Source organism: Cebidichthys violaceus, unplaced genomic scaffold (assembly GCF_023349555.1).
Source record: "Cebidichthys violaceus isolate CVI_PGR_0920_01 unplaced genomic scaffold, fCebVio1.0.p SCAF_15, whole genome shotgun sequence".
In the NCBI taxonomy this organism is placed as follows: Eukaryota; Metazoa; Chordata; class Actinopteri; order Perciformes; family Stichaeidae; genus Cebidichthys; species Cebidichthys violaceus.
Window position 1 is genome coordinate 3459026 of NW_027176318.1, and position 17476 is coordinate 3476501.

Genomic DNA, 17476 nt, shown 5'->3' on the forward strand with positions numbered 1-17476 from the left:
TGTCACCAGGGCATAGCGTTAGAGTGCTGTTGTGTGTCTCAGGGGCGAGCACATGTGAAAAGTGTAACCACCTTAACGACCGCTTTCGGTTCAGGTGCGACTCGACTGCGGCTCACCTAGAGATTCCACATATCGCCTAATTTTTTCTGTGTGCCTGCGGTTCTCAGAAAAAATAGACTGTCAAAATGAACTGTTGATGTTCATAATGACAATAGCAACATTTTCCAGCACTTCCTTCATTTGTTAAAGCACGGCTTTTATTGTGAAATATTTGCAGGACTTGCATGGCTCCATAAATTAATGGAGTACGGGTTTTTAATTGTAGAAATAGTCTTAGCAAAAACCCCAAAGAGGTTACAATACTATGTGAATAAGTTTGGTTGGCCATTATCAAAGGCAAATTCAATGTAGTGTATTGGTTCCCTTTTTTTTTTCCTCCATAAAGATTTGTTTTTGGGTTAGTATTTCCTGTTCCGATGCAAGGGTCCAAGGACAGAAAATGTTTTATGGTGGAAAGCCCTCTGAGGCAAATTTGTGATTTTGGGCTGTACAAATAAAATGAATTGAATTGAAAATTGGTTCCTAGCCGATACGCCCTCCAGACATGGGATTTATACCTGGGGATGGCTGACTGATTTCCTAAGACCTAGATATCACAGGTAAATATTATGTTGGAGCAACCTAAGTTTGACTGGCAATAACCAGCTTGGTTGTATCACTTCTTTCAGACATGTGGCCAGATAAACAAGTGAGGGTATGTGCTGCCGATTAAGAGTGGATCATACCTAAAATATACCGAGGGACTCTCCTGTGTGGGTCAAGAGCCTGGTCTACTGAAGCATTATCAAGCTTCTTCTAATATTATACCATCAATTTAATAAAAATGTGAAGGAGATCAGTCTCATGTTAATTAACTGACCCGCAAATGCTTAAATCAGTAACAAATAGTCAAACTGAAAATGTTTGTTATGGCATCGAGTAATCAAGTTCAAATTCAAAATTGTATCCCAGTGAGCATTTTTCTGTTGAAAAGATGTTTAATAAACAACTATGGTCATCGGTGAAAATACGTTCAAGATTGTTTCAAAAGTGAACGTTTTTTCACAGACTATTTGAAGACATTGATTCACTCTCACATTTAGAGCACATTTCACCAGGATTTGCAATAATGCATTTTTTCATCCTCTACAGTGTGCTAATAATGTATTGTCATTTTATAGACTAACTAAGTAACCACATACACATTTCTCAATTGAAGCTAATATTGCAAATCCTGGTGAAATATAGTCTTTGATCCATATCTATGGTCTATGCTATCATTAACATTTTCAAACAAATCTGTGTTTTGTGACGAGTTGATGTAGCCACATGTTAGCAGGTTGACGGCGAAAATAGGTCTTAGATGATTCGACCGATTATCACCCAGTTTTCAATTAAATTAACTAAATGTTTCAACTAAAACATTAAGAAATCAATGTTGAAATCTCGGTTGGTGCTCACTGGGATAACTATTCTATATAAACTATAAAAACTACACAAACTATTCAATTAAATTAAGAATTTCAAATTGTCTTTGGTATTTGTGTCGAATACAGAAATGTAGTGATGATTGCTGGGTAACGTGTGATGATGTTGTCAATTCTCTACTTGATCATGTGACAAAACAAAATGATGGTGTGTGTGTGTGTGTGTGTGTGTGTGTGTGTGTGTGTGTGTCTGCGTGTGGGCATTAGTCATAACTAGTAGCGTCCACTATGGTCTGTCATAATAGTGTGCACTTGGGTTCATCATAACCAACTTACGCTTAAGCTAAACTTTCTCCTCCTCTCCAAGTCTGTAGTTGAAGTGGTCCGTTGTGACGCTGGTACATGGAGACATGTAACCGTATCACTTTGTGCCTAACCCTAACCCTGAGCAATGAAATGATCACTTATGTCTCTGATCATGAATACAGCTGGTGAAAACAGAGACCACAAGTAACATAATGCTGCTATTCAGTTGAGAGTAGATTGGGTGGAGTCGATGGGCAACAGTGTCTGAGGGGAGGAAAGCAGGAAGGGAGGGAGTAATGTGAGGAGACCACAGTTACACCTCTACACCTGCTCGGTTTATTGTAACTACTTCCCTGCATGAAGTAAAAGGGGGGGGGGGGGGGGGGGGGTAAAGGTTATGTACCATTCAATTTTGCACTGATACCAGTACCTAACGGTACCTTTTCTAAGGTAATTTACTCTCTCTGTATTAACATGTAAAATGTAATTTCACTTTTATGTATTTTGCAAGTAAAATATGAATCCGCAATGTAACCTGTATACTTATACTAATATTTAACCATATAGGTTAATGTAGTACTACAATGGTTTCCTCAGAAGTAGAAGTACAAAGTAGGTCATAAACAGATGAGTTGCATATTTTTAAGTGCTTTTGTGGCCTTTCAGATGTTATTTTGGGGACAATGATTTAGAATAGTAACATTATTCAATAAGTTTTATATCTAATCATAATAACTCTATAGCTGTTTGGGGACGTTTTAGTTGGGGCCACAGGCCTTCTTGCTTAATTCCTGCCCCCGGTATTTTTTAGCATGAACCAGGATGTATTCTACTTGTGTTTATGATGAACTGATTCTGAATAACTGCGACCTGTGTGTGTGTTTTGCTTTTAGTGATTAAAGGGCCCCAGGCAAATGCTGTCTATCTATACTTTTCCCCTCTTCTGTGACTGAGAATGTTTGTATTGGCAGTGGTAGAAACTGTACTTAAAACTTCAAACTATTAACTATTAATAGTAAAACTATTTCTACTGTACAGTAAAAGTCAAGCATTCAAATGTCTACTTCAAGTGAAGAGTGAAAGAGAGGCATTATCAGGACAATGTACTTCAATTTACTTAACGTCTGTTCAAGGTGGAGCTTTCAATTCAAATATGATGCTGGATAGTGTAATGAATAATTATGCATCATATTTTAAGATGATATGTGGCTCTGGATCTGGAACTCAAGCTTATCACGTTTATTGTGTTGCAACTAAGAGTTGCATCAAAATGTCTAATAGTTATGTTGGTCCACAGCGCAAAACCTATTATTTTCCCAATCATGCCTGTTAAACATGGATGTGGCTCTAAAATGATGAGATACCAAAGTTACTTAGCCTGTTCTTTTCTATTGGCCTGCGTCCACATCATGTGACTGCAAACAATCTTTTTCTGAAAACAAAACAGCAGACATTCATTTGTTCATTGCTGCTTGCAGCTTTAATTTTGTATTGATATTATCATTTTTATATTATTGTAAATTGTTATATTGTTATTGATAATATTGTTGTAATTGTCAATGCTAGTATTATTGATAGCTTGCTGTTTTTGATATTATTGGTAACTAAACTGGGTAGAGCCATGGCCTAATCCTGCAGGCATTCAAAAAGTCAAGCGATAGACAACCTATGCTATAGGGACATGTAGGTGTATAAAGCCCAGAGGAAGGGAGTTCAGATGCAACACAACAGACACCCAGCCGCCTTTTTTTTACCAATCCTGTGTGCAGTGAGCACAGTCCCTGAAAGGAGCCGGTCGTGTCCAAAAGATAGAACTGTACGACCGGAAAATGCGAGGACCACGATGCTGCCATACATATGACATCAACACTCACACCACCGGACAAAGAAAGCCACATACGCTGCCACGCTGCCTGTAAAGAGTGAGAGGTCCAGAGTTGGACGGTCTCTAATAGTCTTGGGAAATGCACTCACAAAGCCATTCCGCCAGGCATTTCTTGGATAGGGCTTTACCGGCTACACCCATGAAGCACACAAATAGCTGTTCAATGGGGGCCATTCATTCAACATAACATGCAAATGTATGAACTGGTCAAAGCAGATGTAACTGCATATCTTTCTCCTGAATGGGGTGCAAGACAAAAAGCATACAGCTATATAACCCTCAACCTGAAATAACTCAGTTGGATACACTTTAACAGATGCATGAGACAGCCCTCTATTGATCAAACACTGCAAAGAAGAGAGAGAAGACCTAATTGCACAGAACAGGGGATCTTCTCCTTTCCTTACACCAGTGTTGGGACCCTAACATCTATGCCCTGTAACAGGCAATGGTGGATCCCACACTTGTCGCTTGGAGAACTTGGGGACGGTCCAGGGCTGGGGTGCCATTATCTGTGTCATTTCTGCATACCATGGCACCGACTGGCAACTTTAGGCTACCAGAATGACCAACAGCTCCCCTTCCAGTTCGTGAACCCGTACTTGTTTAAGATCATTTTCTCTGGAAGGAGATCCACAAGAAATACTGTTTCGAAGCCACCTCAACATCGATGGTGGTGAACCAATTACCTGAAACAGCGGTTACTGAAACAGTTACAGTAACCGCTTGATGGTTGACATATGGAACGTCTTTCTGGGCAATGCACTAGTTTAGGACGCAAAGGACAAACACAGAAATGGTTTTACTTTATGTACTTCTTGTTCCCATGAAGACAGAAGATTTCACACCTGTCTGTTGTGAGTGTGGATGACAGATGCAGCCTGTTTCTGTAACAGGTCTTGGGTCTCTGCTGACAGGAAATAAATCTCCTACTGGGAATATAGATTCACCTCTTTGAGACTGGTCTATTGTCTAAGTGTCCTGTCCTCCTCCAGACATTTAAAGCACCAATTGACAGATGAAATTGTTCCAAAGAGCCCATCCTCCCAGGAGATTATCCGGGTCCGTTCTCAGGAGTGTGAGTCCTAGTCACACAAGGTGAGTGTCTTGAAACACAACACGGCCCACGGCTGTTGCAACTCCCTGAATCAGATTATTAATTTGTCCGATGCAAAGGTCCAGAATGACACAGTGTGGCAGGGGCGGCAGGCTGGGAAGATGCATGCATACATACACATCCAAGTTGTTAGCAGCTGCAGCGAATCTGAGAAAATCAACTAGACCTACAGGGCTCTCGTCTTCAGCATCATCATCATCTGTAGACGGAGCCAGTGTCTTAGAAGGGATGACTGGAAGCATTGGTGGAACATTGGTGGCTGGAGCTGGAACTTTGATGGTGTCGATCTTGAACTCTGGCTCACTCTCATCGCAGTGAAACATCAAGTCGAAGAATCAGAAGTGAGTCCAAAGCTGCCTGTGTCCATTCTTGGGCAGCACTCGGCAGGCCAGTTAGGATTGCAGTCAGCAAATTTTCATTGGGAGAATGATTTTAGGAGATTAAACCCATAGAGTCCAGTGGCAGTGTTGGAGGTTAATTTATCATGATAGCACCATTGATTAAATCTATTTGTTTAATATTATTTAAATGTTTAAAATTCACTTATATAAGATCTGCATATTGAGAACTAGTTTGAATGTTTGGATATAGTGTGGTCTGAATGGGTTACAGCCAGTTTGATTCAGTAAGGATCAGAGGCTCTTGTTGAAAAACACTACTAAAGAGTCATAGCAGGTGTGTGGTAAGGCTGGCTTTACTACTAAAGAGTCATAGCATGTGTGTGGTAAGGCTGGCTTTACTACTGAAGAGTCATAGCAGGCGAGTGGTAAGGCTTGCTTTACTACTAAAGAGTCATAGCAGGTGTGTGGTAAGGCTGGCTTTACTACTAAAGAGTCATAGCATGTGTGTGGTAAGGCTGGCTTTACTACTAAAGAGTCATAGCAGGTGTGTAGAAAAGCTGTCATGGGAAAGACAAGGGAATGCCGCTAGGTTTGTGATAAAAAATTGCCGAGCTGTGCTGCGCGGCATCAGGAAAAGGCTTTCAAATCCCACTAGAAAGATGAAGCTGACTATGACACATTGGTACATGCAATACACACAGTAGAAACCATACAAACATAACTCACACCCACATGACAGGGAAAGTGACACACTCTGTGATTTAATGGGTTGATTTTTGGCCTGAAGAATAAACTCTATTGCATTGAATTCTGTGTGATTCCAGTGCATTCTTCAAAGATCATCAAGACTCCAATAGGTATTAAGTATACAATAAGAATAGAGTTGGGGAACAGTAGTTTAGACTTCATCAACTGATCCGGTCTGAACTTCTTTTCCATGACAGAGGAGAAACATGATAAACTAGCAGCGGAATTATTCTCTATACATATGCTTTTCTAGTATTCCAACTACTCAAAGCACGTTAACACTGCATGCCATTCACCCATACTAATGGCAGAGGCTACCATACAAGGTGCCACCTGCCCATCAGGACTAATTAACATTCATACCCATTCATACACCCCAGGCACAACCTCACATACACCTCAAGTTCAATCAACATAGTTTGAATATCCAAACCATGTTGATTGAACTTGAAGTGTATGCTTATGCTATGGGTAAAATCACCTTTGAAGGATTGTTGATTATGGTAAAAAAAGACACCTGTACTTATTAAATATCATTTTAAATTTGTTATTGTCCCAAGCATATTTTCAGCAGGTTTGATCAGATGAGTATGAATTCTATTACCCTACACCTTGCCCTCAAGGAAACATGGTGTAGTCATGCAGTAGGAAGTGACAAGCCCTTCACAGCTTGTGACAAGAGGATTTACTGTAGGCTATTTGTTCGTGTAAGCGGGTTTGGGGTCACTGTTGTTGTTTGGGTTGTTGGGATCAAAGGTCATACAGAACCTCCAGGATAGTAGCCATGGATGAGGCTTGGCTCTCACAGCTGAATGAGCAGTGCAGGCCATTCTCATTAGTCAGCCCAGGGAGACCTTTCCAAGGGGACCTAGAGGAAGACATTGGAGAGCAGAGTGGCCATCACAAACATGGATAAAGCGAAGTAATTAATGGGAGTCACTCCTACATTTGTGGATCCTACCAGTGGTACTTCAAGATACATGCTAGTTAAACAAGCTAAATGTCTACTGCCAGGTCTGAAGATCTGTAACAGCAATACCATGCTGACTGTGAATACCTCTCCATGTGTACAGCATGATGAGACAGTACATTTTTCACCAGGACAATGGTTTTGTCATATGTCTCCTCTCCCATTTTCCTGGCAAAGTACAGTTTGGCCCTCAGGAAGTAGCCGGTGGGCCACAACCATTCCTGTAAGAGAAGGAAAAAGGCGTCAATTGCTAGAATTACTGCTGTTGGGGGGGAGGTTACAGTACACTTGCTTACTGGGCCTTGATGATAGTTGAAGCCCTTGGCTTGGTTGAAGTTATCATTATCCAGGCTGTTGTCGTAGACTCCACAGTATACCATGTCACTGCAGAAGGACAAGGTACAAAAACTTGGAGAACATCTGTCTTAAATCAATTGCCAACAATCACATATTGTTTTGAAAGGTGCACACAACATGTTCTTTGTGATGTTTCTGTGCGTCAATCTATAGATCGTAAGCACCTATGGTGGACACGACAGCAGAAACTTTTATTTTGTACTATTCATTAGTATTTTACAATTTATTATATTTTCAGGGAATTCCACTCCAAATAGGAGATTTACTGTGAATGGAAAATTGTATTCTTATAAATCAGCCCATCTTAATGTGAACTTGATTAACTACAAGCTCCAGGCAATGGCTAAATGTGATGGAATCCAACTAGGGTAAAATAGGTTGTATAAAGACCCTAACTAAATACCTTGGTAACAATTTCAGCACAGACTACAATGGTATATTTGTGTTTAAACCATGGTCTGAATCAGCCACAACTACAGTAAAGACTCCCTGGAGTAAGGGATGGACTTGTACTTGGGTAAGTTCATGAAAGCTCCAATGGATTCTCCAGAAGAACCATCCCAGTGGGAGCCTGTATTAGCAGTTGGATCAGTAGAACTACGTGGTAAACAAACGATACATGATGAAATGCTAGCCCAACAAAACTGAGGTAACATTAGCCAAGAACGCATTAGCCAAGTTGTTACTACAGCTGCTCTGCTAACGTGCAAATAGATACACACAGACAGTTCAATTAGTGTTGCTGCTATTTACATTTTTTCAAATTAAAATAATTTCGGAGTTCTCCTACTGCCAATAAACAACTCCAGAATATGAGTCGCGGTTGCAGATTTTATACCTCCAGAATTCCCTTCCGGCTTCCTACCCCGGAGCCCTGTCCTAGAAGATGTCGACCATTAACAACGCTTTCTCCATGTGGCACACATGTACGTCCGGTAGCATGTAGATACATTGTAATTTGCCTGTCTTGATCTAGGACATGGAAGTTTGTTAGCGTCCATTCCCAACCCCCGTTCTAGCAACATCTTGCTTACCTCGAATAACCTACTCTTCCCACAGTAATCTACCATGACAGTTGCTGCATTTATTTTATTACTCATTGTAGCTGATGCAAATTAAGTAGCTAAGTGTATCTGATGCATATGAAGTAACTAAATGTATGTTTATATCTGATAATATATGATTATTTTGGGTATATGCACAATTAACAAACCATCAGTTATTAGTTATTTACCATGACTTTAACCATGACCAAAGTGATACATTTTATACATTTATTTATTTACATATTCGGCTCATTTAAGACTGTGCTTCCTGACTTTGTTATAGTACCCAACCCTCCAAAGCCAAGCAGCCCTCAATACTTAAGCAGGAAACTAACTCAGGGTCCAAGGTCTTCATTCCCAAGGGCCCCAGAAGCTTCTTCTCAGCTACACCCAGAGCCTCCCACGCTTTCTCTACTGTGAACAGCTCAGGAGCCTGCATCACACACACACACACACACACACACACACACACACACACACACACACACACACACACACAGATTTTTATTTATCTAAAATGACACTATAAACTTAAAATAACATTGACTGGATTAACAAAACTGTATTATTCTTTTGGTCTGGCTAAGACATTTGCATTTGCATTTAACACTATGTACAGTACATTTGGAGTCATATGTGTAACATGTTATAATAATAAATCTCATGGTATATATGCATCATTCACAATTTTTCGTGCCATGATTCCTGAATGCACATTGTTTAGAACTCAGAACTCTTGTTCTGATTGATTACTTTAGATTACTGATATACAAAGTAATAATTGAGATTGTGACACTTGTTGAACAAAAACACAAAGTCATCTTGCAATTGTGGGAACATTTTGCAAAGTGGTGCTTCTTTCATTTCTTTGGCTGAGAATACTTTGACCTACAGTACATGAAACCAACAACAACCAAGTTTCATTTGAGCCTTTTTATAGTAAGAGAACATTAATTAGTGACAGCTGCAATTTAAATTGGCAAAAAGGACAATCAACATCAACTAGAAATGAGAAGCCTGCTACTTGAATGTTTTCAACATTGCTCTATAAAAAGAAAGACATATAAATATTTGCTAACAGATTCATTAGTCTCTGAGCTTAGGGAATCTGGGTATTTTATCAACCTAGAACGGAATCCAAAATGGAACTGGCCAAAATGTACACTGAAGTACAGAGGCTGTTGCTACTTACCACCATCATGGCAATGAGAAAGTTAGTCCGGAGCTGGTAGTCACACCAGGGGCTGGAAGCCCCAAAACTGTCCTTGTAGATACCTCTTTTGTGGATAAACTTGGGGTGCTTTTCTGCCGGGTCTTGGGGATCATGGGAAATGTAGAACTTCTTCTCAAAGTTCTCCTGGATCTTAAGATCCCACTCCAAATATGACACAGAATATGTCTGTCCTGAAATCAAAAATGTAGGATGATAAAGAATAGAGATGGTTATAGAGACTACACAATCCATTCATCTATAAAGTTAAATAACCACCAACATTGGTAGAAAGAAAAGGTTTTAACTGAAGGAGCTTCTTGCAATTGCTTTCTACAATGTGATTTTGTGTCATTACCAATAGTTCCAACAAGAGGGGAACATCCAAAGCTGATTTCAGCTACTGAAAGCCTGTTAAGAAGTGCTATTGTAAATACTAGAAAAACAATTGGTTGAAGCAGGTGGTTGAAGAACATTTGGGATCAAAGGCAGGGCTGAACTACCCACCAGTACACATTTTACACTCCTGACTACATTTATTTTAATAATTTAACAAACACAGCATAAGAATGACATACAATTGAAGCCACAGAAGATCAAGTAAAAGCCAATAAAAAAAAGTTTGTTTCCATATTCCACCTGAGACAAGAGACACAAGGCTGCTTCCTGAATGAGATAATTCAAGTATAGTGCCTCTTTTTGGAAGAGAGCTTTTTCGCTGCATTTCAGGTCTGCCACGTCACTTTCAGTGCATGGAGCACCAACACCTGAACTTCATCAGTGTGTCAATGGAACTGTATACGAACCCAAAAGATCCAATGCTCCCGCCTTTTGACCTTTGAGCTGTTTGTTCTGCTGCTGTCTTGAGCTTATTCCTACTGCTGGAACTGTTTTAGATAGCTTCTTGATACAGCTCTGTATAGTTATTGTTTTGTCTTGACTGTCGAGTTGGTGAGATGTTTTGTTTAACCAGTCTGGGTGACTTTGGGGAAGCCTTGTGGAGGTTTGCCATTTACATTGCTCTTCCTGTTTTCTCCTTTTTTGTGGTTAGTTAGGAAGCATAGTATTGTTTTTCTGTTTGGTTTGGTAGGCCAGTTGACCTTCCTATTTTCCAGTTAATGTCATTTTTTTATTTTCTTTTATTTGGCCTTGGAGACCCTGGCATCTTTTGCTTCCACTTATGCAATTTAAGTTGGTTTATTTCCGTTAATCATTTTTCTGTCAATAAATATTATTAGTTGTTCCAGCAGCCTTCTCTTATAAATTTGGTTACATTTTTGTTAAGGGTTTGGGTAAGCCTGCTGAGCCACTTGAGGTAAAACCACCTCTCCAGCTGCCACGGGTTGAGCCATTCCCTATTGATTCTTATCCTGTGTCTAATGTGGGTGTCTGTTTAAAGTTGTGCTTAGTTTGTCTTGCTGCCATAAGCTTGCCTGGTGCATTTTTGGCAATTACTGGAGACTTTAATCACACCACCCGGGATAAAGCCGATCACAACCTGATCCTGTTGACACCCAGGTATGTTCCTCTGGTACAGAGGCAGCCTGTGACCACCAGGACTGTGAGGAGGTGGTCTCAGGAGGCTAAGGACGCCCTGCAGGACTGCTTTGAGTCAACGGATTGGGATGTGCTGTGTGGACCACATGAGGAGGACATCAACAGCATGACGGACTGTATCACAGAATACATAAAATTCTGTGAACACTCTACCATTCCATCCTGGACTGTACACTGATTCCCAAACAACAAGCCATGGATCACCAGTGACCTGAAAGCACTTCTTAATAAGAAGAAAGCTGCTTTCAGGTCTGGGGACAGGAATGAGCTCAGGAGAGTCCAGCGTGACCTGAAGGTGAAGATCAGGGAGTGCAAAGGACACCTACAGGAGGAAGCTGGAGGCCAAACTCCAGCAGAACAATGTGAGGAAGGTGTGGACCGGGATGAAGCTGATTACTGGCTTCAAGGTTGGAGGGAGACAACCAGGGGGATCCCTGGAGAGGGCCAACGAGCTAAACTGTTTCTTCAATAGATTTAGCTCACAGCCCTCATCTGTCTCCTCAACACACCTCACCTCACAAACACCTCAGCTGCCTCCTCCCCTCCCCCCTCTGTCCCCCCTGGTGAGCGTCACGGACAATGAGCCCTCTACTTCAAAGGGCTCTTCCACCACCGACACCATGACCACCCTCCCCCCCCCCTCTCTGTGACGACTGGCCAGGTTAGAAGACAGCTGGAGAGACTCCACCAAGGAAAGGCTGAGGGACCTGATGGCATCAGCCCCAGGGTCCTGAAGACCTGCGCCATCCAGCTGTCTGATGTCCTACAACACCTCTACAACCTGAGCCTGAAGCAGGAGGAAGTCCCGGTGCTGTGGAAGACGTCGTGCCTGGTTCCTGTTCCTAAGAAGACGACACCATCTGGCCTCAATGACTACCGACCAGTTGCCCTCACATCCCATGTGATGAAGGTGCTGGAGAGGCTGGTCTTGGCCCACCTCCGGCCGCAGGTGAAATCATCACTGGACCCTCTGCAATTTGCATACCAGCCTCATGTGGGAGTGGACGACGCCATCATCTACCTGCTGCAACGAGCTCAGTCGCACCTGGATGGAACCGGTGGCTCTGTGAGAATCACTTTCTTTGACTTCTCCAGTGCATTTAACACCATCCAACCAGTGCTACTGAGTGAGAAGCTGCGGGAGGTGGGGGTTAACGCGTCCACCGTCTCCTGGATCACTGACTACCTCACAGGCAGACCACAGTTTGTCCGACTGGGCCGTGTGCTGTCTGATACGGTGGTCAGTGATACTGGAGCCCCACAGGGAACTGTTCTGTCTCCCTTCCTGTTCACCTTATACACCACTGACTTCCAGTACAACTCGGGGTCATGCCATCTGCAGAAGTACTCTGATGACTCTGCAGTGGTCGGGTGTATAAGGGACGGACGGGAGGAGGAGTACAGGGCAGTAGTGGATGACTTTGTGGAGTGGGCCGGTAGAAATCACCTGCTTCTGAACGTGGCCAAGACCAGAGAGATGGTGGTCGACTTCAGGAGGAGGACGACGGCTCCACAGCCGCTGAGAGTTCTGGGAGAGGACGTGGACATGGTGAAGGAGTACAAGTACCTGGGTGTCTCCATCGACAGCAGACTGAGCTGGAAGGCCAACATCAACGCTGTGTACAAGAAGGGGATGAGTCGACTCTTTTTCTTGAGGAAACTTCGATCCTTCAACGTGTGCAGCAAGATGTTGGAGATGTTCTACCAGTCTGTTGTGGCCAGTGCACTGTACTTCGCCGTAGTCTGCTGGGGGAGCAGCATTAGAGCCGGAGACACCAACAGACTCAAAAAACTGGTTAAGAAGGCCGGCTCCATCATCGGCTGTAAACAAGACTATCTGGAACAGGTGGTGGAGAGGAGGACACTGAAGAAACTATTATCCATATTGGATAACCCGGACCACCCTCTCCACCACCTACTGCAGGGACAGCGGAGCACTTTCTCCAACAGAATGATCCAGCTCCGCTGTCATAAGGACAGGTACAGGAGAACATTCCTGCCTACTGCTATAAGACTGTACAATAAATCACCTCGGGCCAAATCAAATCGTTAAACCTCTGCACTACTGTTTATTTAGTTGATTTAATATTATTCTGTTCTATTCACTGTGTATATAGTGTGCAATTTTTATATAACATCTTTACTATATGATAATTGTATATATTGTGACGTGTATTTTTCTTGTATTTTTCTTTTTCTTTTTTCTTTATATATAATAACATTTTTTACCTGTGACCTATTGCTGCTCTGTAACCTATTGCTGCTTGTAACAAAATAATTTCCCCTCGCGGGATCAATAAAGTTAGTATCTATCTATCTAGCTATCTATCTATCTATCTATCTAAAATCCAGTAGTTGAGTTAGTCTAAAAAGAATGCTACTGCTTCTGCTGTGTTCCCTCCTTCAGTATCAACTCCAGCATTCGATTTAAGCAAGAACATTGCACTGGTCCCTCCATCCCGGTAAACTGAAGTAGATGCTTTTTTCAGTGCATTTGAACAGATTGCTGCTCCCTTAAATTGGGCCAAGGATGTCTGGCCTCTACTACTGCAATACAAGTTGGTTAGTAAGGCACAAGAGTCTTAAGTATGAAAAAGTTAAAAATGCCATAATTAGGACTTATGAGCTGGTGCCTCACTTTAAAAAAGTTGCTCTGGTGTCATTAGATTACAAAAATGTCCCCTAGGTAAACGGTTATAAAAATATTATATTAACTTCTGATGACTTAAAATCAGTCCCTTAAAAATATTTATTCATTTTCAGATTTCTAACCCTCATTTTTGTGCTTTTTCGTAGTTAAACATATATTACTACCACTATTGATTTTGAATTACTTTTTGTACACTGTAAGTAAAAATAATCTCCCTCTTGGTACCTCAGAAGACAAAAATGTCCCCTAGTAAAATGGTCATAAAATATACTATATATTATTTTCCACTTCAGTCCTGATCCAAACTACCATTTATTCTTTTTTTTCAGATTTGTAACCCTTTAAATGCCAGGATTTTTAGATGATACCACTGTTTTTAAATTAAAAAAAACTTTTGTGTTTTGTATTTTGTGTATTATAAATACTAGGCACAATTTTATTTTTTATTTCTCAGTCATATGTCAGTGATTAGCAAGAATATCTATTTTGATTGATTTGATTGTGCAGTTTTAGATTAAAGAATCTCAGCTGCTAATTTATAGTCCATTGAAAAGTATGAGAACCCTTTAAAGTTCTTACCTTCTAATAGCCCATTACCCTATTTTTCTTTAGAAATAAAGCAAAAATAGCCTACAACACTGCATATGAAGTCTGGCCCTCCCTGTGGATATGTTGGCTCTGTATGCAAACAGGTGAGGGTCCGGGCTGGCTGGGATGTTTTTGATATGCTGGAAAAACAGTTTCTCAAAGCATTTCATCAGAATGGGGTGAGTGCCACAGGGCGATAGTCGTTTAGACTGGACACTGCAGACTTTTTAGGTACAGGGATGATGGCTGTTTGCAGCAGGTTGTAACACTCTCCTGTGAAAGTGATATTTTAATATGATATGTCAGTGATGACACAATAAGGGACGTTATCAGACCCAGGGCGTTACACCCGTCAAGGTATAAGATGTTGTGGTTATACAACAAGTTGATCTGCATAATTTACCTTTATAATGTTATATAGTGCAAAACAACATGACCAAATGACAGGTGCAACATGCTCAGTGAATGTTAGTTGGTCATCTTATTCCTCTCCGCTACCAGCTGTAATCTCTAACGATACTCAATCTGGCAAATTACCTTTTGGAAGGAGAAGAAGACAGATGTGTCCTCTTTCTCCTCCTTGTTTGCACTAGCCATTGAACCCCTAGCAGTGGCCCTGCAACTCTGTAAGGACTTCAACAGTATACCTCGGGGTGATTTAGAGCTTAAAGTTTCTCTTTACGCAGATGATTTGCTGTTGTACGTCTCCAACCCATCTTTATCACTCCCCTGTATTCTAGATTTCCTAAACTAGTTTGGGAAAATATTGGGAAAATAACAGGATATAAGCTAAATTTACAAAAAAGCGAACTTTTCCTTTTAAATTCTGAAGCAGAGCATTTTCCCTTTTAAGGAGGCCCGAGATTGATTTGAGGTCAGTCGCTCCTTCCAATCTACTTTTTAAAAAAACTACATTGTCTGTCTGAATAAATGTAAACAGGATATGAATCACTGGGCTTTGTTTCCGTTCATTAGTGGGGCACATTAACCTAATTCAAATTATAGTATTGCCTAAGTTTGTTTTTTTTAATCTCGATAAAAATATCTCTTTCATATGGGGGACCATACAGTGCCCTCCAGAATTATTGGCACCCTTTAGTAAAAATGAGCAGTGTTTTCCCTTAGTTTTATGGGACTGTCATTTTTTAAGAGTCAGGGTTGGTCTTTCCCATGATTATCTTGGTCCAAAATGCTGTCTCCTCTAGGGCAGCCAAGATGCTCATTAGTTGTGGTAGTGATGGTAAGGTCACACTTACAGCTTATGTTCAAAGGAAGACAAACTCCATACCTTAGCTACCTTAGAAGAGGGACCTCTTGTAGCTTTACACCTTGTGTAATCAAATCATTTCCAATCTTTCCTGTACTTACAATGACCTGGGGTGAAATGTGACGCAACTAACATCTCAAAAAGATTTTAGTTGTTAAGGGACAAGTGCCCATTCTCAAATCTATTGGACGGCTTTTCCAGAGTATTGGCTTGTATGAACTAAATGCAGCTTTAGATCTGGTCCTGGTGCCAAAAATGAATAAATCGCAGCATTTGGGAAAGCACAGAAGACTGTTCTTAGCATAAACTATGATGTGATTGATGTAATGTGGAGGCAATGATGGGATTTTAAATCAGTGAGAAAATCCTTCAAATCATTATAAGAATATGTGTGTGTGTGTGTGTGTGTGTGTGTGTGTGTGTGTGTGTGTGTGTGTGTGTGTATGGTTTGTGTTGTAAAAAGTGTATTTTAGCCAGTCTGTTATCAGCACTATAAAACATCCTGTTATGAAGTGTATGTGATTGTACCTTCTCTGTGTATGTTGACTGCTGCATAGGGGAAGTGGCCATTGTTGTAGAGCTTCACAATCCAGCATAGAGTAGATTTACACAGGCCCACTATCTCTACTGCTGAGCCATCCCTAGATCACACACAAACACACAGAGATACAAAGACTTGCAGTGATCATAACAGGAAGCAGGTGCAAAGTTAGAAAAGGTGTATCAAATGAGAAATATTGAGCTGTGTAGGTTGTCCAGTTTAACAGACGTCTATCTGTCAAATTCAGTTCACCACTGAGATCCAGCAGCAGACAAACTCATATTTACTCTGGTCCAAGAGCTGAGAATAAAGAAATGTGGGTAACACTTTATAATAACTACACACTATGAAGCATTAGTTAAGTATGAGTAAACACTTAATTAATCATAGATAAAGCATTGTTCCCACATTAACACTCCTTCGTATACAATTAATAACAACAGTTATAAATGTTTTATTCTTGATTAATAAGCTTGTCTATTATGTGTTTCATGATTGTATATTCATATTTTATAAATGATTGAATTATAAAATGCAGAATTTAACTGCACAACAAAAATGCCAGCAACTCCTGTAATTCGATATCCAATGAATTAACCATTTGTAGTCGATCTTTAATCCAGGCTGATGTTTCCATCTTCAGTCTTTCATTGCCTCCACTCTAATCGGTTGTTGGGGGTTAATTTTTCGTTAACCAATTTCGCTAACCAATCACTAGGGTGACTGTGGCTCATTGTTAGAGCGGGTCGTCCTTAAATCAGAGGAACGGCGGTTCGACCTTTGGCTCCGTCTGTCCAAGTCAATGTGTCTTTAGGCAAGGACACATGTGTCCTTGGGCAAGACTCTGAACCCCAAATTGCTCCCGTAGGCTGAGCCTGCGGTGTATGAATGGGTATGAATGTTAAATAGTCCTAATGGGCAGGTGGCACTTTGCATTATAGCTCCTGCCATCAGTGTATGAATAAATGTATGAATTGGTGAATGACATGTCAGTCTCCTTTATTGACCAGGAATCTATTCTGGGAGGATTACTTGTATGGGTTGAAGATTCACAATGTGTGGTAAAGAGGTGGCAGTCAGAGCTTAACTTTACAGCTACAGACACAAATGAGGAAGGCATGAGAAGAGTATACAAGAGGGACCCTGAAAGGCCAACAAAGATGGAAGATGGAAAAAGAAGCTATGCCAGAGTCTCAACCCGACATCTCTTAGCAGAACGACAGAGGTAAATTCTGTTTTTTTCCCAGATATCAAAGCAGAGTGCAGTTCGGTACTTTAAATAGATTTAGAACTGTCACGGAGGGAGCTCTTGATGAGGACTCGGACGCAGAGTAGAGGTTCAGCTGACGATCTTTTATTTCCAACAAAAAATGCACAGGGAAATCCCTGGAAACAAAAACCTCTCTTAGCGAGGAAGGAAAAAAAAAC

At 41.0% G+C, this 17476-nt stretch overlaps 1 protein-coding gene across 1 annotated transcript in view; it reads right to left on the reverse strand.

Moving 5' to 3' along the window:
* Window positions 1–5855: 5855 nt before the first annotated feature.
* Window positions 5856–17476, reverse strand: part of LOC137871711 (glycogen debranching enzyme-like) — a 55299-nt gene continuing 43678 nt past the window's right edge. Inside the window, exons 28-33 of the mRNA XM_068709618.1 lie at window positions 16036–16148; window positions 9428–9639; window positions 8571–8668; window positions 7129–7216; window positions 6920–7053; window positions 5856–6730 (exon numbers count right to left, since the gene is read on the reverse strand). Of these exons, the coding sequence (XP_068565719.1) occupies window positions 6613–6730; window positions 6920–7053; window positions 7129–7216; window positions 8571–8668; window positions 9428–9639; window positions 16036–16148 (763 nt within the window). The 3' untranslated portion in view covers window positions 5856–6612. The remainder of the gene's footprint in view (window positions 6731–6919; window positions 7054–7128; window positions 7217–8570; window positions 8669–9427; window positions 9640–16035; window positions 16149–17476) is intronic.